At 40.5% G+C, this 24152-nt stretch overlaps 1 protein-coding gene across 1 annotated transcript in view; it reads right to left on the bottom strand.

Annotated features, from left to right (window-relative positions):
- Positions 1-24152, bottom strand: part of cacna1g (calcium channel, voltage-dependent, T type, alpha 1G subunit) — a gene marked incomplete at both ends in the record, with an annotated part of 337957 nt that overhangs the window by 42207 nt on the left and 271598 nt on the right. The window contains 5 exons of the mRNA XM_079261395.1: positions 13593-13643; positions 15256-15448; positions 15638-15727; positions 16997-17122; positions 17874-18000. Of these exons, the coding sequence (XP_079117521.1) occupies positions 13593-13643; positions 15256-15448; positions 15638-15727; positions 16997-17122; positions 17874-18000 (587 nt within the window). The remainder of the gene's footprint in view (positions 1-13592; positions 13644-15255; positions 15449-15637; positions 15728-16996; positions 17123-17873; positions 18001-24152) is intronic.

Here is a 24152-nt window from a genome sequence, read left to right as displayed (position 1 = left end):
AACATGCACTAAACCGCTTCTTTTGGTAGATTTATCCAATGACCAGTTCACATAAATGGCTAATTAGCCAATCACATGGCAGCCTAGAACAGTTTTCTGTTCTCAAAAGTAAAATAAATTCAGAAAGACGGAATAAGAAAAAACTACATGATGACATTCTTTGCAAACATTCACACTGAGCTGTTGGGTCTCACCGTTAGGCAGGTGCTGTGTGTATAGATGGGAATAGAGTGCAAACTATTTATCAGTCTCACTGCTTGTACAAAGCTGTTGTTAAGCATCCCTTTGAGTCTGCAGCTGATGCTTTGTATCTCCTACCAGATGGCAGAGGGGAGAACAAGACATGAGACATGGGTTGGAAAGGGTCCTTATGATGGAGGTGGGCCCTGTGGATGCAGCGCTGGTGGTAAATGTCCATGAAGATGGGAAGAGGGGCTCTAACAATCCCGCTGGTGGTCTTAACAATCCCGTTGAGCTGTTGTTTGTCCTGAGCTCTGCAGATGCCAAATCAGGATATGAAGCTGTGTGTCAGGATATTTTCAACTTTTCCTCTGCGCACTGTGATGGGTTCAGACGTGGGAAGACCTGCTTTTGTCAGTCTCTAAAAGTTTCTTTTTGCTTTTTTTTTAGTAACTTTTGGGGAGTTGATGGAGAAATACACTTTATAAGGAAGGTGCATACCTAATAACGTCATACTGTTGACCCTCTCCAAGCAGCCCTATGCAGGGTGATCTGTTTGTGGTTGTTTCTTCCTGCCTTCCCGAAACCAATCACCATCTCTTTCTTCTTGTCCACATTGATGGTGAAGTTGTGGGAATCTACATCATCCTGCCAGATGATCCACCCCCTTCCTATACACAGACTTATCATTGTCAGGTATGAGACCAACCATTGTTGTTGTTATCTGAGGTCAGAGGAGAACGGTCAGACTGGCTGGAGATGATGGAAAAGCGACGGGAAGTCAAATAAGAACTAATTCTAACCAAAATATGCAGAATATTATCTCTGTACAAACAACATGTCCAACCTTGAAGCAGAAGGTCTACAACAGCAGAAGACCACACCAGGTGCCACTCATGTCAGCTCAGAACAGAAAAACAAGGCTACAATTCACACAGACTCACCAGAACTGGACAATAGAAGACAGTCCTCATTTCAGCTCCACATTCACATGGTAGGATCAGAATCTGCTGGAAACATCATGACAACATGGATCCATCCTGCCGTCAGGATCAACACTTCAGCCTGCTGCTGGTGTGATGGTTGGGGGAGATTTTCTTGTCCCAATTTGGTCCACTTAGTACCAACATGACACGGTTCAACCAGCACAGCCTACCTGAATATTGCTGCTGAACTTGTCCATCTCTTTATGAACACAGTGTAGCATCTTCTGATGGAAACTTCCAGCAGGATGATGCACCATGTCACAAAGCTAGCATCAGCTCCAACATGACAATGAGTTCACCGTACTCCAGTGGTCTCAATGAGAAAATAAAAGCAGTTGTGAGGGGAATAGGAAACACTAATGATAAAAAGAGATCCTACAGGAGTCCCTTTTCTCATCACTAATGTGGAATTCTTCTCACATTAAAAGTGATCCATCTTCCGTACCAACAACACAGCCTTTTTTAATACTATGCTAGTGGTATAAACCAATTATCATCTCCTATAAATGGATTCATTTGAAACATTTTTTAATATTGTATTAAAAGAAATAGCTGAAATGGCCTTCTGACTGAATTACCAATTGATTTTATTCATTTTTCCTCATTTAGCCAAGAAATAGCCCATGACAGATGATACAACTCAACAGGGACTTCAGTCAGTCCTGATCACTTCACAGTTGGGTCGGTTTTCTAATCATAAAAACACAGGTACTTTAAATATCATTACACCTTTTCATCTCCTCAACATGGACACGCTGTACTTTCCAGACTTTTGTCTTGGCATCACCAGGTTATAATAGATCACATGCATGTCAGCACATGATCTGTTATAATCAAGAAATATTATATAATCTAAGAAATATTATCTAATGAGTCCTTCAAGCCAGATTCCAAGTTCTTTGGGAAATAGAAAGTAGGAGGTATAAATGTGCAGCTGGACTGTAAAGCTCAGGAGAAAAAAAACAAACAGACAAAAAAAAACAAAAAACTAAAGACATTGAAGGAATCGCAATCAACTATGTAAAGCTATCCGATATTTTACAAGAGGACAAATGTGCACAGAATTGGCAACTTAAACGTAAAGAAAGAGAAGCTAATGAGTTTGATAATTAGTATGGAACATCACACCAGAGAAGTGTCACATTACCAGTCACATGACGTTCTTCAAAGGCAATTTGAAAAGGATTTTAAACAAGATCTTTAAAAATGCAAAGCATGAGCTTTGTGTGCAGTTAAAAAAAAACTCATTATAAGGCTACATAGTCTTTCAGGAGCTGATAGATTAATCTCCTGCTGAGTGTGATGATCCTGAAACTGAAACTGGCCATTAGTACTCTGCTGACAGGACATTTAGAACACTAGTTTAAACAGACTATAAATGATTGAAAATTCACAGCAAACATATGGAGCATAGATGGATTCTACATCAAATGCTAACAAGGCTTCTGGCACCTTGCAGCTGCAAAACTCGACAAAGGAAAAAGTTTATTTCAATCGGTTTCATTTATGCTTTTTACATAGTTTAAATCTAATGTGTTGTCTTAGGTTACACATCTCACATCTAAATAACAAACTGAAGTCTAATGAAACCATAGACTGTATATAAAAGATGGATGAAGCCCCTGTTACATCACCCATAGGTTTCTGAAGATCTGATTTGGAGCTCATTGAGCTCATAGCTCATTGCTAGTGTTGCCATCTTGCCAACTTTTCGCTCCCAGACTATACAAAAATGGGCAAAGAGGTAAAGATGAGAGGGGGCCTGTGAGCATGGCGCTGGACGATCAACATCTAGCAAACCCTGACCTACCTGTAGCTAAGAGCTAACTGAGCTAAGAGAAGCTAACAGGAGCTAACCAGCTAACGGAAGTAAACGGGCTAAAGCTGAGTCATGCTGTTAAGCGTTTAAAAACCGCAGTTCTACATTCTTCCTTCTTGAAGCCATAGATCAGGTACGTGTCAGTCATAAGGACACGCCCCTAAATATGTTTTTGAGATTAAATTATTTCCAAACTGAGAAGTTAGAAAAAAAAATGGATTTGATGACAGTTGTCATGTAGGTAAACCTGACTTACTGAACCTAAAAAGGTTTTTGTACCAGGCTATAAACATGTTTATTTCTGCTTTGAAGTTAGCCTATTTAACATAACCAACATATTCAATGTTCAAGACGGTTATTCAAGACCATTGTACATTGGTTAGGCTAATGTCTTTTTAAGCTTTCAACGAGGTCTACTGTTTTATTATTATTTTATTCAAGTGCAAAGGTGACAATTTCCTGGTCCAGATAGTAAAAGTCCTGCCATGTTTTTGGATCTACCTGTACATTTAGAAAAGGTGTTTTCACTAACAGGCTTGTTTACCTGGCGAATAAACTCTGCTCATTAAATTCAGCTTGCTTGGTGACTGGTCAGAACAGCTGCTGGACAGGACTTTTACTTTCTGGACCAGGAATTGCCACCTCTGTTCAAGCGGCAACCTCCGGCGGTTAAAAGTGAAGCCTGTGCGGCAGTGTATTACAGTTCACCCTTTATCCACTAGGGGCTCCAAAACAGAGCAAATCCCCATAGCATCCAACATCTCCAGGAGCATCCAAGCCGCTGGAGATGGATACAGGTAAACTATCTCACAAATCTAAATCCATCTTCATCATACTTTGGTCATATAAACTGCCTGGCCAAAAAAAAAAAAAAAACAGTCACACTAATATTCCATTGGACTGTTTTTACTTTAAATATGGCAGCACTTGCTGTAACATTAAACTTCAAACTTTAAACTAAGTTTTATTTTCATCCAGTGTTCCATTCATTTTTCACCAGAATCTTGTGTCGATGATGGGAAAGTCCGACCACTGTGCCCAACTTTTTCCAGCACATCCCAAAGATTTTCACTTTAGCTCAGGTCTGGACACTGTGGTGACCAGTCCATGTGTGAAAAAGCTGTCTCCTGTTCTCTGAAGAGCTCTTTCACGACCTGAGCCTTATGAATCCTGGTATTATCATCTTGGAATACAGCTGTGCCATCAGGGAAAACTGGAATAAGGTGTTACCTAGATCTGACCATCTTTAGCAACCCCGGATCCTAGCCTGCCCCCACAGGCTTGGTCAGTAGGTACTGGGCATAGTGGCTGCATCACTTCTTTTATGTTCCATCACTGTGGAACAACGTAAATCTCATGACCTTCTTCCATTGATTCAATTTCCAGTCTTTATGCTTCCAAACAAACTGAAGCCCATTCCTCTGGTTGGCCCTACAGATTAGTGTTTTTTTTCAACACTACAGAGCTTTTCAGTCCCATTACCATGAGTTCCCTTCACATTGTACACACTGAAAAGCTATTATTTTCACTATTAAACAACATCCCACTGGTGTTTTTCTTTGACTTGATTTCATCAAAAATTAAAGTGATGATTACAATCATTCAGGATTTTTTCTGACCACATTTCTTGAAGATGGTGGTTTCCTACTATCCTTCCAGTTTTTAATGATGTGCTGGACAGGTCTTGACCCAGTTTTAGTAGTTTCTGTTAGATGCTTTCTCTGCTTCATGCTTATGATTTGACTTTTCTTTGACAAACTACTATTTCATCCACAACCACAGGATGTGTCTTTCCACTGGTTTTTTTTATATGAAGGGCTACTTGCTGCATCAGTTAAAGTTAAATAACTTGCAGCAGCTGATCAATAATCGTCCATGTAGTAATTATCCAATTGGAGGCTCATACCTATTTGCATATTTAAATTCAGGAATCCAGGCAGTGTATTCAGCTTTCACCTTGGTAGAGTATATTTGTGATACCAGAAATGGTACAAATGTGCTGCTGGGAAGCAAACAGCTTTGCGTCAGTTGGGGTCAGTGGCTGTTTGCAGTTATCTTGGTGGGACACACACCAGCAGTTTATGGCTGATGTGAAGTCAGAGTAGGAGGCTGATTTACAGAGAGCTGTAGCAGATGCTGTGCAACCTGAACCTGAGAATGAATTAAATGGTTTCTGAAATTACACCGACCACCAAGAGAAGCAGAAAGAAACCCAAAAGATATTTAACCAGTCTTTACATCATGCAAGCTTCACCAAATATAAAATAGGGATGTAGCCTCTTGGCTTCATAGGTGACTGACTCCCCTGCATCAAACATGACCTCCTATTAAATACCATCTCAGCCCAGCTTCACCTTTTAAGTATGGTGACCCCTGACTATAAAATAAAAAACACTGCAACAACCAAATTCCTCAAAATTTTAAGTCATAGTTCACAAATCGATGGGTGTTGTAAAGCTGAAAAATCTGCTAAAATTAAACAAATAAGAAAGAATTGTCACTGCAGAAACTTAAAAACATGTCAAATATGATTATTATGATTCACTGTTTGCTTCACAAGCTTCACATTTGACCCCATAAGATGAGTTTGAGGCTCACTCAATGACAGAAAAGTGCCCAGGTCCTGTAAATGCCAAACAAGTCTAAACTATCACTCTACCACCCCCGTGCTTAACAGTTATTATGAGGTGTTTAAACTGATAGACTTTGTTTCGTTTTCTTCAACTATGAACTATCACATCCTCTATGGTTCCATCTAACTAGAGAATGTTGCTCTAGAAAACTTCTGTTTTGAAATAATTAGTGATATGGGTTTTTTTAAATAAGACTCTCCCTGAACCCTTACATATACAAGACCGATGGATTCTAAATGAGTTAGAAATGGCCTTGCAACCATCCCCAGACTTCAGAGCAGCAACAGCTGCTTCTATACAATCATGGTTTCGGTCTTTTCTCCATGATATTGTGTCAAAACACACCCAACTACTCCTGATCAGCAAAACTACCAAACCTTCTTTTATTATAGGCGTGTTTACTGACGATCAGTTAATCAAGGACAACAGATTAACAACAGGTTTCTACAGTCCTGTTTCCTTTAAATAAATAATGTATTATGCTCATCTGATGTTGCTGGAATATTAATACCCGGTTAACACTCTTTATTTTTCATGTCCTGATATATAAAACATTAGGAAAGAAGGAAGTTTTACTCCTATATTTTTTTTATAATGGTATGGACAGTATTGTCTTGTATTGCATTTGTATTTCTTGACCAGGTGACTGTTTCAGCATGGGTTGTAAGGATAATGTTATGACAGAGCTCATTGGAACACAGTGTTAATATGTTCAGCATGTTTTTGGAAGCATAGAGTCATCTGTGATGAAAATAGCGTGGATCTCTCAGACTGACCTCTAGGATAGTGGGGCAAATTAAAACTCATCTGCTAAACACACAAAGGCCATATGTGAAAATATGATCCTACTCATTACCATCATACAAGCTGCTGTTTTTTAAAACATCCAGAATGACATGTCTGCCAAAGTTCACAGCGAGTCGACCTGGGAGAGAATGATGTGAAGACACAGCATATGTTTGCTGCATTATTATGCCGTGTAACATCACTTCCCCTGATCTGTCTGTCACAATCAGCTGATTCCACAATGCGTGACTCGACAAGCCAACTCCAACATGGAGACGCTTTGAATCTACGCTGACAGGAAGACCGTGTTTGTGGATTGGTGTGTGCCAGGGTTAACGCATGTCTAACATGTCTAATGTGTCAATATGATAATCACCGCTTGCTTCAAGTTCCTGTCTCTGTGTGTTTTTCTCTGTTTATCAAAGCTAATTCAATCATATGTATGAATTTTATGTGTGAAAAGTCTGTCAAATGATTCAGTACTCCATCTGTGACATTGCAAATGATTGCATTTGTATATGTCTCCTCTGAAAATGATGAAATGGTGCAAGGGTCATCCCTATAACCTCTAGGATGGACCACCCTGAAATGTGAGTCTTTTAGCTTTATGTTTATGTCAGTTACTGTGGAAATTGTAATGTGAAAAACAAAATCAAATTTCCATTCCCTTTCCTTTGACATAAGATGGCTGTATTTCCTGAGAAAGCCATGATCCTTTAGTTTGTGCTGCAAGTTGAAAAAATTCCCAAAGCCTATTGTATGAAATGCAGAGCAATTTGCTGCAGAAGCTGGAGAAGAGGAAACACCTACAGACACAACAAACACATCAACAAGACAAGGTCTCAGAATGTCTGCAAACTTTGCATGTTTGAGGTTCTACTGAAGAGGACATCCAATGCACAATGGGTAACCATGATCACCCTCTACTGTAGCTGTTGATCAGTCAACCACCCTCCCAAAAGGACACATTTATTGGGGTGCACCTCTGGTCCTCGAATGCCACAGCCCTGCAACTGTTGGAAATGCATTGCAACAACACACCCAAACAATCCAAACAGCCAAAAAATGGCAACAAAAACTTACACTTCTAGTCACTTTTCCCCTCCACTCAGTTTCCACCAAGCTGCAGCCAAAAAGTCTCAAGCTCTGTGGAGTTTTCTAATCTATGCATGTCTATATGATTTGGCCAAATACGTGTGTACTCTTGTGTATTTTGTGTGGTCCCAGAACCTCTCCTCTCCTTATCATGCATCTTTTCTCTTCCCTCCATCCAGAGTCAAAATCCCAATGCAGCTCCTTCATCATCTTTATCTCCTTCATTCTCTTCTTGCCATGTTCTACCAATGGCCGCTAGTGCTTTGTAAGCCAAAGATAAAAATCCAGACACAAACAGATTGTATCGCCAGCACACCCCCAGACACACATACCCCCTCACACACCCAAAAACCCTTATCCTGTAAGAGAAAACCACCCAAACACATATACATATATGCACAAGTAAAATGTTTTGATACACTGTGTTTTATGTACTTTCTGTGTAAGCAGCCATGCCCCAAGGCAGACATCGCATTGGATCAACCCAGGGCTCGGTGGAGCAGCCCCCCTTTCCCCACCGAAACAGTTATCAAGACTGAGAAGAGGAGAGGATATGATGGCTCCTCCTGCATATTTTATAACCTGTTCTATGGCCATCTGCTCCTTGACACACTCGTATAGATAAAATACCCTCATGCACATAGGAAAGTGAAGGAACACATTCGAGTCCACCTTCCAGGGACCTGTACCTGTTCAACATGCCACCACAAAAACACAATCATGAGTAGATTTACACAAGCCATTTATAACACTGAGCAAGTGGAAGGATTGTCATTATGGGAGACACCTCTCAGCAGCTCCCATCTATAATAGCAATTCTTTGAGCAGATTGCCATGGAAACTACTCGTGACGACTGGGCAATGTGTGGCAGAAGAAGTCATCAGAGTGCTAAGCCTTATAATCCAACAGCAACCCACCACTGAGAATAAGAATGTTTTGGTCTTACCTAATAACAAATAACTAATGAGAGTCTTCCAGGACACCAGCCACTAGATTACGTACTTACAAAAAGTCAAAGCCCATGACTAATGCAGTACAAATAGATTGTTCCATATCAATGCAAAACATAAAAAAGAAAGAAACGGATCAGGTGGAACCTGGACTGCAGTCGAAGGAGCTGTAAAAGTAGCTCGATATTCTAACAGTTTGTTTCGGATTTATCTAGAAATAAGATTTATTTTGGCAGCAAAACCCTTAAACTGAACATATTATAGAAAAAAGCTTTTTCTTTCAATGTTTCACAGTAAATAACCTCATTTGCTACATTTACATAGGAGTTTTAGTTCCAGTTTAATTCCGAATAAAAGTTAATTCCGCTTTAAACTGATGAAAAATGACCATGTAAACACTTAATTCCTAAAGCCTGTTACATACTCCACGAGACGCAAGAACTGAGTTCTTGTTCTCGAGGCTGCAAGAACAGGAAAAAAAGTCTTGTTCGGCAGGTCCATACATACTCCACGAGAAGCACGTCTGCAGCGGGGAGGGGTCACTGCGGGGGGCAATGTCTGCTTTTATGTGCAATGAACCCGGTTGTTACCTCCACCGAGGAGGTTGTTTTCCCCAGCGTCTTTTTGCTTAAGATAACTTAAAAGGTTACGGACAGATTGTTATAAATATTTCAAGAGTTGTTGCAAATGTACAAATGAAAATCTGATCCGGATCACCATTTGGATCCAGGAATGCTTTAAAAGGATTCTTTAACATCATGCTTGGCGGAGGTTTCCGCTCTCCGAGTTTCTAGTTTCATATTTAACAAGCAACTTCATCTGCGGCAGGGCGGGTTGTGCACGCGGCTGGGTCCGAGTGTTTTAATGCCACATGTAAAAATGTTCATACTTTCTCACCACCTCGATCAACTGTTTTATCAAAACTATCCGTTTTACCTGCAACAGCAAACACACGGAAGCAGCAACTCCGCTTCATGCTTTCTCTGTGTTAACCACGCCCACCTCCAATGTCCGACCAATCACACGATACTTCTCGGAGCTCCGCAAGAAAAAAGTTCTGCCAGCCCGATGTGTCGAGATCTGTCCTCAAACACGTCCACCCGAACAAAATGGCGTCATTTTCTTCTCGGAGCCTCGAGAACAAGAAAAAAGTTCTCGCTTCTCGTGGAGTACGTAACAGGCTTAATGCAGATTTCTGAATTATTAATTCCAAAATACAAAACATCATGTAACTGTAGGCCTTTTTCTTAGGTTCACTTAATTGTTCAGTGGCTAGCTAATTAGCCAATCACATGTCAGCATTTAGTCATGAAGACATGGTGAAGAAGAGTTGAGTAAGTTTAAACTGAGCACCAGGATTAGGACAAAACAGGATTTTCATGACTAAATGTGTCATGGTTGTTGGTCTGAGTATTTCACAAACTACTGATCTGCTGGGATTTTCACACACAACCATCTCTAGAGTTCACAGAGAAGGTCTAAATAAGAGAAACTATCCAGCGACCAGCAGTTGTCTGGACCAGAATATTGTGGTTATGTCAGAGGTCAGAGAAGAGTGGACAGAATTAGACATACCATGAAAACATGGATCCATCCTGCTTTGTATCCAGTTCAGGCTCCATGTGGTGTAATGGTAGAGGATATTCTCTTTGTACACTTTAGCCCACCCAATACCAGTGGTGCATGGTTTAACCACCACAGAGTATTGCTGCTGACCATGTCCATCTCTTTATGAGCACAGTGTAGCATCTTCTGATGGATACTTCTAGCAAGAAAATGCACCATGTCACAAGGCTCAAATAATCTCAAACATGACAATGAGTTCACTGTCCTCCAACAGTATCCACAGTCACCGAATCTCAGTCCAATAGAACAGATTTGGGATGTGGTGGAACAGGAGATTCTCATCACTGATGTGCAGCAAATGTGTGATCATGTCCATATGGAGCAAAATCCCTGAGAAATGTTTCCAACACCTTTATAATTTATAACACCAAGAATTAAGCTAGCTCGGAAGGAAAAAGGGGGTCCAATACAGGACTAGTAAGGTGGACCTATCGTGGCTGTTGAGTGAATTTCCATATCTGAAATCCCTTCTGACTAAAAACAAAAGTATACAAAATGCCTCTGTGAAATCACATGTAGCTTCAGAAATGCTGAACTAAAGCTGATTGGGCAGATCTCACCATCACCATCGTGACAGCATCATGAAAAATATCAAAATGGCCAAAGATGTAGAGGGGGGGGCTTTGAGTGAGCAGGTGGATGATTTACATCCGATCTCCATGCCTGTAGCTAAGCGCTAACTGAGCTAACATAGTGCTAACAAGATCCAATCCGTAGGGGGGCTAAAGCTAAGTCATGCTGTTAGCCAGCCAAAAACCGCATTTGTGCAACATTCTATCAATCCAAAAGACACAATCCCAATTTGGTTGAATTTCATTATTAGACTACTACTAAATGGATGAGTTAAATAAAAAAAGAGTACTCCCCCACAGTTGTCATTCCGGTAAAACTGACCTATTAAACATAAAATGTTTTTTTCAACCAGGCTGTAAACATGTTTGTTTCTGCTGTGAACATGCGACTCTATGAGGATTGACTCCCTTTTGCAGCCCCTATTGGATGAGGGGTGAACTGCAAATTTGGGCACTTCAGCATAGGCTTCACTTTTAACCTCTAAATATTTTCTTTCTTTTTAAATTGAAAGCACCATATAGTAACAGGTATTTTAGAAAAAAAAAATAGCAACAGATTTTCATGTTTGCTGCTAAAATGTTAAACAAAACACAGAGGACTGGAGCATCAGGGAAATATAGATTTTATGGAGCCAATATATGATGGAAGAATTACAAATTACCACCTCTCAGTGGTGTTATAAAGCAGCCTTTACATTCTGTGATATGTTTTAACAACTTGGACCAGTTGAACACATGAGTCGTAACATCATCATGTCCATCAGAGGAATTACTAGCATGTGGGATGTTCAGCATCATACTGCATAGAAGAGAAACAAAAGTAATTCTGAATAAAATAAAATCTGTTCAGTGTGTGGTCTGAGCTTTCATGCTAATGATACTCTGTTGAATTTTAAAGTACGAGATTTCACAAAAAATCGGAAGAGTGGCTTATAGAGGAGTCACAGGTCATTTCATGCACCCTAATATGATCCGATTGAAATGAGGGGCAAATTAGGGGATTGTTATAGAAGCTGCTGTGGTGTCTCTGTGTTATTTCACTAAAAATTGTTGGATATTTAATAAAAAACACAAACCTTAAAGAAATGAGTCAGCATGTAAAACTAGGGCATATATATCTCCTTTAAGGTTTTATAAGCATAGCCTCATTAGACGAAGATTGGATTTAATATCCAGTCAAGTGTCTGTTACGGAGGATTGAACAGACAGTGCTAGTCAACAAGATGGCATACTATGTATACGTCGGTCAGACAGTCTAATCTTTAAAGAGTGAAAAATATCCATAATATCACCTGGCCTTAAAGCAGGGATCACCAATCCTGGTCCTTGAGGGCCAGTGTCCTGCAGGTTTTCCAGGTGACCCTGCTGGCTCTGCTCATGTCTGCAAAATACACTCTGGATTTGAATCAGGTGTGTGTTAGCAGTACACTGGCCTTCGAGAACCAGGATTGAGGATCCTAGCTTTAAAGCTAAATTTAAGCATGTTAACCACAAATCAATCACTAAATGTTCTGATTCAATGACATCTTGAATCTATACAGTTCTTTTCATCATCCTATCACATTTACACATCATCAGATTAAGATGACATCTAACACATGAGTTTTTGGCTATGGTTACTTGATGTATGCTTTACTTCAAAGTTAATAATTCTGAATTTACTAATTCCTTCTATGGGTTCACATGAAAATAATAATTCTGAATTGTTTATATGGTCATTTTTCACAAATTTAAAGCAGAATTAACTTTTATTTGGACTTAAAACTCCAATGGAGATGTGGCCATTGTGATGCTGTAGGTAGTTTTTGTTTCAATCAAATGTCTGAAATGAAGGAATTACCATGACATTATTCTACTTATTCACTGTTCTACTGAAATGTTTGACAGGATAAAACCAGTGTAGCATAAAATTTCTGAGAAGCATACATTTTAAGCTAATATCACTATATTTCAGGATAGATGCCACATCTGACTTAAAAGGTTTGGCCCTGGAAACATACTCTTATAGCTACCATGATGAAGCAAATGGCCATATTACTCTTTAGGTTATTAAAGAAGTCTACATTTTCTGAGTTAGCTGTTAGTATATTTAACATCTACCACAAAGTCTTCTTGTAATTATCACCATATTAAACAATCTTTTAAAATTCTGATCAACTATGAAATATTATTACATATTCCTTATTTTATTTCTGAGATCTCGTGAAAATTCCTTTCATATCATTTTGAGTAATGTTGCCGAAAAACCGACAGAAAAACCAACATCCCTAAAAATGTAACCTCCATCTTTGCTGAGGTAATTAGCTCAGGGTCAGTTGCACATGTTGCACATGAACACATGGGGTACACCTTGGATTGGGACACATTTTGGAATAATTGTTTCCACCAAACAGTAATTCCACAAACTATTTTCAAACATCCACTACACGCTTGAAGCAAGGTCACATTGTTGTGAGACTGTAGAAATTATTAGTCAAGTTCTAATCCATATGAATAAAATATATAATCTTAAAGCATCTACTAAAAAAATTACCACCAGACTACTTGACGACAGTACTGTTGATGGGGGAAAAAACCAAAAGCCTTTTTGTCAGAACTCCCCCTGTCTCAAAACCCATCCATCTCTGTTTCTTTGGCAAATGAACTAAACCAAATTCTTCTTCCCTTGTGGTGAAAGTGTAGCGATGCAGTGCTGTGAACGGTGGATGGATCGCAGACGGAGTGAAATAGCTGTGAAAGACAAAGCCACGACAGAGAAAACAGGTAACAGTATGTCCATCGGACTGAAGGCTGATGGGAGAGAGGCAGGGGGGCGGGGACGCGGGATGGGGCCCTACCTCCCGTGATCATTGAACTGAGAACCCTAGCCACCATGGTGGGTGGTCGTGGTCGGTGGCGGTGGGGGGTTTAAAGGGACACACGGAACATGCTGGAAACTCTGTACCTTTCAACGTGCCGTCAGAGAGGGCCCAACTCACCCCCGGAACCATTAAATCTAGAGGAACGAGACTGTGTTAGTCAGAAGCAGAAGAAAGCAAGGAAGGAAGGATGGCTGAGTTAGAAAAAAAGAGAGTCGACGAGTTAGAAAGAGGGAAAGAGGGATGGAGTAAGGCCAGAAGGAAGCGATGAAAGATTAAGCTGGTTTGTGTTCCTGTGTACTCTTTCCAGTGATTCTGAGTCCAGTTCTTTAGATTAAGACAGTTACCCAAACTAGAGTCATCAAACACTAAACCACCTTGAACACTGAGCTGTCGCGTTCCACCGGTAATCCATCTACCTCACCAACTCTGCCTGTTTGTGATATGTCATTGAAAAAACCAAGATGTGGCCCCTATTTGTTGCTGGAACACATTTGTGTGGCAAGAAAAAAGAAGACGTTCTCAGGCAAAAAAAAAGACCTAGCCAGACAAAAAAAGAACAACTTTTGAACCAAAATTCAATGAAGGAAAAAGCAAAAACAAGGAAAAAAATTGTAACTATTAAAGAAGAGAAGGTTCAGGGACCTCTTGACACAAAATGTGTACACATAGATTGTGTGTGATATGTTCTAGGGGGAGTTTCTCAATTGGTCGGATATCCTTGGCAGACACCTCCTGTAAAAGGAAGATCAATTTCCATCTGTATTTCTCAAGAACTCGATGGAAACATTGTCATTATCATAAAGAGGAAAATGTAAGTTTTTCCTTTCAACTTTAAGAAACCATTAGTGTCCACTGCTCCTTTTGCAAAACATAAAAAAGACAGTGCCTTTGCAACAAGGGAGTAAAATACTGGAGGTGTAGGCACCAAATTCAAAAGAAGGCTAATGCTAGCAGATGCTAGCGCTGATGTTTTGGTTTGCAGGAGGCAGTGGAAAGAGTAAAAAATCAAAACAAGCAGCTTGTCACCAACGCCTATACAGCCGCAGGGAACGGGGGGACAGGCAGGCCTCTTGCCCTAAGCGGCAGTGACTCAACTCTTTCGTCCAGATTTAAGTCCGTCCCTGCCCCTGCGGCTGTACTAAACCACATGCAGAAGAGAGGAAGGGAGGGGGGTCATCTTCTTTTCGATAAGGGCTTTAAATGATCAACAACACCCCCTCCCTCTAGCTCTGTGTATCCACTACCATGCAAGCCCTGTATGTCAGCACCCAACGGGCATGCTCCAAGGGGCCATCCCAAGCACGGCGTCTACGGTAGACCAGGCAAGGTAAGGGAGGAGGGGAGGAAAGGGAAGGGTAACTCTAGTGGTCAGCTGTCCTAACTCTCTAAAGTCATTAACTATGGAGACTTTTCTCAACATCCATCTTCATTAATTTGATAGTGGGATTGAACAAAAGCCCCCACAGTTTGCAGCACAGTCTAGAGAGTCAGAGCAAGTGACAACCAGACAATGTTACAAATTAGCCCAAGAGCTTATGAGTATATGGGTAAGAGGACGATCGAGGGAAAGGAAAGGCTCTACCGCAGAGTAGCAACTATAGTTGAAACTAGCTCACTAATTGCGTTCTTCCGGGTTCGGCCAAACCAAATTAAAAAAGCAAAAGGAAAGAAAGGGCTCAAGCTCAAATCAAGCAGGACTCAGAAAGATGTGGAAAGACTACCGACCAGCCAGCTCCTTCTCCTTACTCCGTCTCTTTTTCTCCATGCGTTTCAGTTTCTTCTCCTCCCTGCGTTTGGCCTCCTCGGCCTCCTGGTGGCGGCGACACTTGTGGAAGTTCTCCACCACCACGCCCACAAACATGTTGAGCACGAAGAACGCAACGATCAGCAGGAAGGAGATGAAGTAAAGCAGCATCCATGGGTTGTAGTTCATTATTGGCTGAAATACAAACAAGAAATGTTTTAATTTTTCGGAGCCTTACGACACATATAAGAACAATGACTATGCTTTTCTCTGAAGGTTGATTAAATTTGTTATTTTACTAGTAGCAGATTCACACGTTATGACATGAGCCATTAATAAATTATATATCTTTGTAACTGAATGCGTAAAATTAAATATATTTACCTGTTGATGGACTCCTACAGCATCAAGTCCATCATACATGATGTCCACCCATCCATCTTTTGAGGCCAGTACAAACAGAGACATCAAGGCCTATAAGAGAAAATGAGAAAAAAGGTACAAAGTCATATGAAAAAAAGTAAACTTTGTGTCAATTCTTAGGTTTTACTAGTCAGGACTAGGGTTGTCGAGGCTTAGTGTTAACACAAGAACCTCCAACATTTGGACACTTTTGAACACCAGAGAAGGGTAAGTTTTACCACCCCCTGTTGCAACAGAGGGAGCGATGCAAGGATGCTACAAAGTGGTTAATTTCCATTTAGCTTTTAAATAGTAATATATGGAAAGTAATAGACATTTAAAACTAACAATACAATTAAATATCAGAATATCCAAAAAAAAAAAAAATGGATTTGAGGTATCTTAGAGAAATGGAACCAGACGGAAACGCTGGGTTTCCTGTAACTCAGATGTGCACGCATTCATGGATGGATTAACTGATGATAGTAGTGATTGACTTCCCAGTGAGAACATATCAAATATATCTACTAAAAAGATGTGCAATGAAACTTGAAACTGGTTTCACACGTTATTTTATACACACACTACTTACAAACAACACGCACACTGCCTGCAGGCGACTTGTTGGGACTTTACTGGGTTGCTTTAAGGGGTTTTTCGCACCTTATTTTGCAGCTTCAGACAACACATGAACCTGATCTTCTGCTTGGTCAAAGTTGCTGGTGTCTGTGTGCTGGCCTTGAAATGTGCCCATTGTGCAACACATTTCAGAGCTGCAGGATGAAATTCAATCGGGGGATTCCTGGTGCAGGACCCACAGGGCATTCAGGGCAGCCATGTCCAGTATGTTATAAAACAGCAACTGACCATTTTCTGGCACTGGCATTGGGTGGAGTACTTCCTCAACATCTTTTCTAGCACATTATTTCCTAAATAACTCTACTAAAAATGATGGGTCAGCACTTTCACACCCCCAGCAATTTCATTCTCTGCCCAGTAGGACTCTTCCTCACCCACATCCACCAATACCTCCTCCTTCTGATTCTCGGTCACTCTGATCTTGTCCGTAGCGTGGCATAGAATTATTATACAATAATGTGAAAGACTGATAATGTCATTCAGAAAATGATAATTACAAATATTGATTCTATCAGCATGTTTTTGAAAACTGCTTCTTCATTTTGTCATTGTTTTTCTGATCAAATAAATGATGCAGAGTATTATTACAAAATTTGAAACCTGATAAGGACAGAATAGTTTATAATTATATGAAGCTGCATTAAAAACTTACAATTGAAAGATTGTTTGCTTCATTTTTCCCATGACTGCATGCAAAAGTACCTGTCCCAAGTTGTCAAAGTTGTACTTGTGTCGGACCCATTTGTAGTTGGCTTGCAAACAGTCGGACCTATTTGTGATGTTCCTCACATCTTCTCCTTGACAAACAAAAAACTTTCCCTTGAAAAGCTGTAGAGAAAAAACACAGACATGCCTTGAAAACTCAACGAGTGAATCATGCTGCTACGTTTGGTTTCAGGTTTTAGTGCTATGAAATCTGTTTAAGTTGAGGAATTCTGTCTTGAGGAGACCTTCAGAAAAGCTTACACTTCATTCACTTCCTGGAGTGGAAGTTTTAGCTGAGCTTGCAAACAAAAAGGTCAGAGTATGGCCATCCAGAGCTTTCTGGGTGACTGCTCCAGGCCATAGGACAGTCACTTTGAGGTTAGCATTTGGGTTCATTTATCTGCTGGGGGGGACGCTAATGGACTGGAATATGGTGCTAGTCATAGAAAAAAAAAGATGAAGGTCATAGAATGACCATTTCAAAAGGTGACTAAAAAGAGTGGATTTCCAATTACTGCTTGATGGTATCGTTACAGCCATTAACCCTTCATCATGTGAACTGGACGAATGGTTTATGGCCAGCTAACAAGCGGATGACAGATAATGAGATGCCAGAACTGCACCAAGGCCACAAAGCTCATTCGTATAGATTGGTCATTGGACTGTTAGCCTTGGAATCTCCATTGAGACTCTATAAGCTCACAAAGTTTCCGGCTATACAAGTTAAAACATAGAGTGCAGGGAAAATACATTTCTTTGCCTATATGTCAACCCAAGGTGGGATAGAGCAAAGAAGTGTGAGATGAATTGTTGTATCATGGCAGGGGGAGTCTTTTTTTCTGTCTGTATCCTCTTGTTCATCCTTTCCTCCTACCTGTACTCCTAGGATGCCGAAGATGATGAAGAAGGCACAGCAGATGACGACAATATTGCCGATGGGCTTCAGTGAGGACATCAGAGTCTCCACCACCAGCTTCAGTCCTGGTGCTCTGCTGATCACACTGGAACATGGAGGGAGATAATTAGTGTGTATACCTTTGTGTGTCAGTGTACCACATACTAAGGTCTCCTTTGTCCAGCTGAGGCAAGATGGAGAGACACCTGTAGCGTTTTAACCCTCGAGCTTCCCACACATCACCACCCCAACAGGCCTTAATCTCAAGAACACACACTTTTACACACATATGCATTTTTTCCTTAATTTCCTTTTTTTTCCTTAATTTCCTTTGTTCAACCCTGTCTGTTTTCAGGCTGTACCTTTCGTTTGAAGTTTAAACATTCATTGTGGTCTTTGCCATGTTGTGTATTTCTTTCTCCTCAGCACCATGGGGTTGTAGTTCTCTTTCGTAGGATCCATGAACAGCATTCATAAAGAAATACATCATTACTGATTGAACGGGACTTACCACGGCCTGACCATCAATTCTAAAACTCCAGAGAGCAGAAAAACTGCATTTCGGAATTAATCGAGAAAGTTACACCATAAAAACATCAATGTGACTTAATTTTAATGTTAGCAATGATTCCTGTTTAGTTCATTGCAATATTTATTCACAATTTAACCAGTTATTACACATAAATCCCACAATAATGTTTTGCTTGCTGCATTTGCATTTGCTTGCATAAGTTGCAATGATAATAAAATCTATACATCTTCAGATTCAAAGGGCTTTATTGGTCTGTGGAAAAACAGTTAAATAAAAACTAGTTAAATATCGATAAATGTAGACACCACAAGCATCTTATTCATTCATTTCATTTTCCAAACCGCTTATTCCAATTCAGGGATGCGGGGAAGCTGGAGCCTATCCCAGCTGGCTTTGGGCGACAGGCAGGGCACACCCTGGACAGCTTGCCAGTCCATTGCAGGGCCACACAGAGAGACAACCACGCACACTCACACTCATTCCTAGGGGCAATTTAGAGTGACCAATTAACCTATCATGCATGTGTTTTGGATGGTGGGAGAAAGCTGGAGTACCCAGAGAGAACCCACGCATACACGGGGAGAACATGCAAACTCCACACAGAAAGGCCACTGACCAAACCAGCCAAGGATCGAACCAGTGACCTTCTTGCTGTGAGGCCACAGTGCTAACCACTGCGCCACCGTGCAGCCCACACAAGCATCTTATAAGACTCTAATGGAGCACAACCTCTATGAGCGCAACATAGCATGGCGTCATCGGCAGGCGTAGGGTCCCGAGCAGATCTGACCACCTGAGCAGATCTGGTACCTACACCGGCAGTATTCAGGTCCTGCTGCTGAGCACAGTCAGCTACAGCTGCAGTCTCTCCAGAGGTTGAGAAAAACTCAATCAGCAACAAAAGCCAAAGAGCACATTCAAATCATTTTCTTTGTATTCAAATTCCTTCAAACTTGTTGGAGAAAAATATCAACTCTTGTTGGATCACAAACAGCTTTGTCTCGGTATTGCTTCTCTCATTTACCACTTTCACCTCCCTTTCTTGCTTCTTCCTATTTTTGTAGTAAAAGAAAGATCCAGATCTAATTAAGCAAATGGACTGATGAGAAAGTTTAATTAGTGCCAGTAGGGCGCTCAGCTCTGCACTGCAGCCAAACTTCTGAACATGTGTTACGTAAAACCTAATGGACACACACTCATCTGAACAAGCTTTCAAACACTTAAAAAAACCACACATATGCCCACACTTGCAACCGAACCGCATTTACCAGATGTCGATCTGAAAAATGCCACGACACATGGAAAGGTCTAAACAAAGAAAAACAAGGCTACATGATGAAGGAGGTTGTTAGGCTGACGATCAGCCCTGCCTTCTGCTATTGTCTGTAGTGCATGTTTTTTTCCCTGTGCAGACAGCTGAGTGAAAGAAGAGTCAATAGGGCTTTCAGAGAAGACATGAGATGATACAGGACAACATTGATCAATATTTCTGTACACAGAGCACAGAGGTGACAGCTACACCTCATCACTGGGATTCTCACTCGCTCGCTTTGTATAGGGGTGAGGTACTGCTTCTGGCCTATAGAGGGCACGTGTGTATAACAACTCTGGAGGCATGTGTTCCCTCTGTGAGACAATGCAAATATGTTCACAGAAATCTGAAGATTCATAGCATTGCTCCTGTGGGAGTTGTGCTATAGACATATTTGCATTGAACTCTTCTAAAAAAGACAAGGAACAATGTCCTGCTCAGTTATTTTTGGCCATTTGCCACTTACACGCCATTTTTAGGCATATACTGCATCTCTAATATGGATTCAAAACAGCAGCTATGCAGAAAAATGTCTGCTGAAATGGTGTTTTCCAGCCAAATGTTCAAGTATTCAGAAGTGTGTGATTCACTTTAACTTCAACCTTCCATTATTTCATAAAAGTACCCATTGCACTTAGTTTATAAAGTTAGAGGGACATAATGGGGGAAATGTGGGTTGAGCAGAAAAGAAAAGTGCAGCTTCTTTAGAAATCAGTGTATCTGCAGAATCTATGAAATGATGAAGTATGCAAAAGTGCAGCAATTTATTGAAACACGTGCAAGCGTAAACAGAAACACATTATTAAAAAACAAACTTATTTCAATGTTAAAATACTTGAGAGCGCATTACTTTTGAGACCACCTTTGTTTTAAAACTGAGTCTGAATCTCCTTTCAATGAAGCTGTTTTGTAATTACTTGAAGGGGTCTACTTGAGCAAGGAGAGCCCTCCAGACATTTTTTCTGCATGTTTTCTACCTTTGGCTCAGTACTCTGTCAGGATGATCACACACTGCTTCAGTAATGTCGGACGTCTTGGGAGGATTCATCAGTCCTTAAAACCTGTTGTCACTAATTTTCAGTTTAGTTCTTGCATCTTAACCCCCCTCCTTAACCATCTCCAAAACGGCAAACATCGCCAAACTGCCAAAACTCTTCGACTATTTACACTATCATAAGTGATGGTATTGTATTGTGTCATATCAGTAAAAAGCTACACGTCTCAGCTTTCAGTCTGTTGGCGTTACACCACCAGTCAAAAGTTTGGACACATTGTTTCCCATTAAATCCAATAGGAAAGCGTAATCAAACTTTTGACTGGTAGTGTATGCCAATAGCATAATAGGTCGAAGAGCTCCAAAGAATATATTTCATGTTCTGTCACCAGCGACAGCATCAGCTTTTATAGGGTTGAGCTGGGGTATATCTGATCATATCAATGCGTACTTGTATGTATCATGGTTACCATGAGTTCCTGACATACATTTGGCATGCTAGCAAAGTTACCTGCCTGCTTTGGCATGAGTCAATGTGTCTAGAGGTGCTCATATGAACAAGATCATAAACGAGATCAGAAATAAGTTTTAAAGAGATCCTTTTGGACCTCATTCACAGCTACTGCCATCTTTATTTTTCCTCCCCTTTAAACAGTGACAAACAACTGTGCCTTAACAGTTGGCAATAGATTGGTAATCTGTAGTTTCTGGAAATGCCTTGCAATACAATGTGACCAACAGATTGACCTTTTTTTTTTAATCATTTTAGAGTCCAAGTGCAGTGAATTGTCTCTAGTGGCGACCTCCAGCATCGAGTGTTTGGCTGTGTCGTACCACAGCAAGAATACACACATGTTGCAGAATGTTAGTGAACCCAGCAGGTATCCCTGAGAATAGATTGACGGCCGTCTTTCCATGGACAGCATTCCTGAGGAGGCTTCATCGAACAGTAATGGATCAGCTGAAGGTGCCGAGGCATCTCTCAGGTCCTGCATCTGGTCTCTGCTGGATTTGTTCACATTTCTGGAGAACTCTGCTTTCTTTTCATTTGCCGCTGATCTTTTTATAGGCCTGATGGTTCTTTTGTCTTCCACTTTCCACTCTCCTTACTTTTTTAATAATAATAACTGTGTGCCATGCTGAGAGCTTATAACACCTTAAAAACACCTTTTTGGTGCAGTCACACTATTTTATGTCACACTTTTCTTTGGCATTTGTCACACTTGCATGCATAGAAATTGGAAACACATGAGTTTTTGTGACAGGCTGCCAATAACAGAGTGTGTAAAGACAAATCCCTCCGGTTAGATGCCTTTCTATGCCTCATTTGTCCAACAAAATAAGATACTCCTCTGAAAATGGTCAGGTGTGGCAAAAGCAACTAAAAGACGTTCCGTTTCTGGAGAACTGGCGTTTACATGAAAGTATGACTGCTCAGAAACAAAAGAGAAAGAAATGAAGGGTGACTCCAAAACTTCTGGACTATAATTTATACTTTCTTTCGATTGCATATTTCCTGTTTAAGAAAGCGTTTCCCCATATTGCTGCTTTGCATATGAAAACGTTAGGAAAACATTTCTACCACTTTACATCATGCCCTATTTTCCAGCTCCAGTCAAACAAGGATTATGGAAGGAGACGAAGGAAGGACAAACCTCTTATTATGCATCAATACCTCCTGATGATGTGGAACTTGAAGAACACACATTTTGCGTTGGGCTCCTCTCAGTTCTGTCTATTTGTTCATAGCACAAAAAAAGGATGGGCATGTGATAGATGGAGCAAGAGAAATAAGCTAGCATTCACCTCCAGTCTATCTGCATCGTTTCACAGCGGTTCAAAGGCCGTCCTTGTTTAGTGGAATACAAAAAGGAGTGGGAAGGGGTGTGATGCAAATGTCCATCATTCGCCTTTTTTTGCCACAAACATAACATTCACATTGAAGAGAGGGAACAAGTAGGGCGGTGAGAAGCAGAAGCATTCAGACGGTGCAAACACAGAGGGATGCTGAGACAGAGACATCAGGAATACAGGAGGAGAGGAGGGCAGGAGTACAGAGGGAATAACAAATGAGACAGTTCCTCCTCTTTCTTTTTGGCTAAACTTAGTCTCTTATAAAACCCAACCTTTTGTTGGGTTTCTTCTTGGATCTCTGAGTATCAGCGTAAATATGAATCAAAACACATCGAATCTTCATAACCCCTTGTGAATAAAATTTGTTCTAAACTATCTATAGTGTGACTTCACATCCTTCATATGTTAAAAAGCAATACTTATGGGAAAACCGTAATGGTGGCAGCCTCAGGAAAACACTGAGGTGTCACTCGAACAAGTCCGGAATACAGAATTTCAAAGTGAAAAAAGCTACAAAATTTGTCTTTAAGCTGACCATGCACACCATTAACCCCTTCTTGACAAGAGCCCCCTGAACAGGGGAGCAGCATGAAATGTGTACAGTAGAGATGTTTTTTTGTACATCCTAGGAAGCAGCAATCCTAACATGTAGCATGGCAAACTGATAGGCAGATCCTCAGCTACAATACCCTACCAAGCATCGGGATCCAAACAAAACACACTTATGTTCACAAATAACAGATAAAAAAACAGCACTGCACTTTACAGCTTCTGCTAATTCCTCCCACATCCTGCAAACTACACAAACAATGTGTTATACGAAAGCAGAGACTCTGCAACTTACAAAGATGTCTCTCATTGTTGTGGAGCAAAAACTCGGCTAGTTGGTGCCAAATGATATAAAAAAAAAAAAAAAAGAATCACCAAATCATAAATCATGTCTGACATTTGTTGTTTGTTGTCAAAAACTATATAGTAACTATGAAAGTCTGCTGATGTTCCTGCTATGACAGAGCTTTAGTTGGAAATGATTCATGAACGTCCTGTTGGGTTCAATCAAGACGAAGGGAGTTTATAGTGAAGAATTCACTCTTACTATCTTGGGTTTCAAATCTTTGTGGATCCTTATGGTCTTAGAAGTGTCCATCTTCTACATTGGCTGATGGCTTCCCAAGCTATTTACCTGTGTAACACCTCTATTAAAAAGAAAACTGCTCATGTTAACTTTTTTAGCTTGTAGTTTTGCACAGTTCCTCATCTGACATCACTAGATGAACCAGTAATCTGGTTTTTCTTTTACGGTGAGACAACCACTTTCATTTTCTACTGTGTTTCAGGTCAATTTACTCCGACAGTAACACACATTTCTGAGGTATATCTCACGTCTCAGCGTTCTTTTGAGACCAACATTGTACACACGGTACATACTTCATCTATTTTGGGTTTGTTGCTTCAGACAGGAAGCAGAAAAATCAGGCCTCATCAAGAAGACATTAACCTTTACACCAGCCTCTGGGGCAGCTATTAAACAGCATGGGGAGATTAGTGAGTCAATATAACTCACAG

The sequence above is a fragment of the Telmatherina bonti genome (genome assembly GCF_933228915.1).
Source record: "Telmatherina bonti genome assembly, chromosome: 21".
In the NCBI taxonomy this organism is placed as follows: domain Eukaryota; kingdom Metazoa; phylum Chordata; class Actinopteri; order Atheriniformes; family Telmatherinidae; genus Telmatherina; species Telmatherina bonti.
Note: the sequence above shows the minus strand (reverse complement) of the source record. Positions and strands in the feature narration are given on the sequence as shown.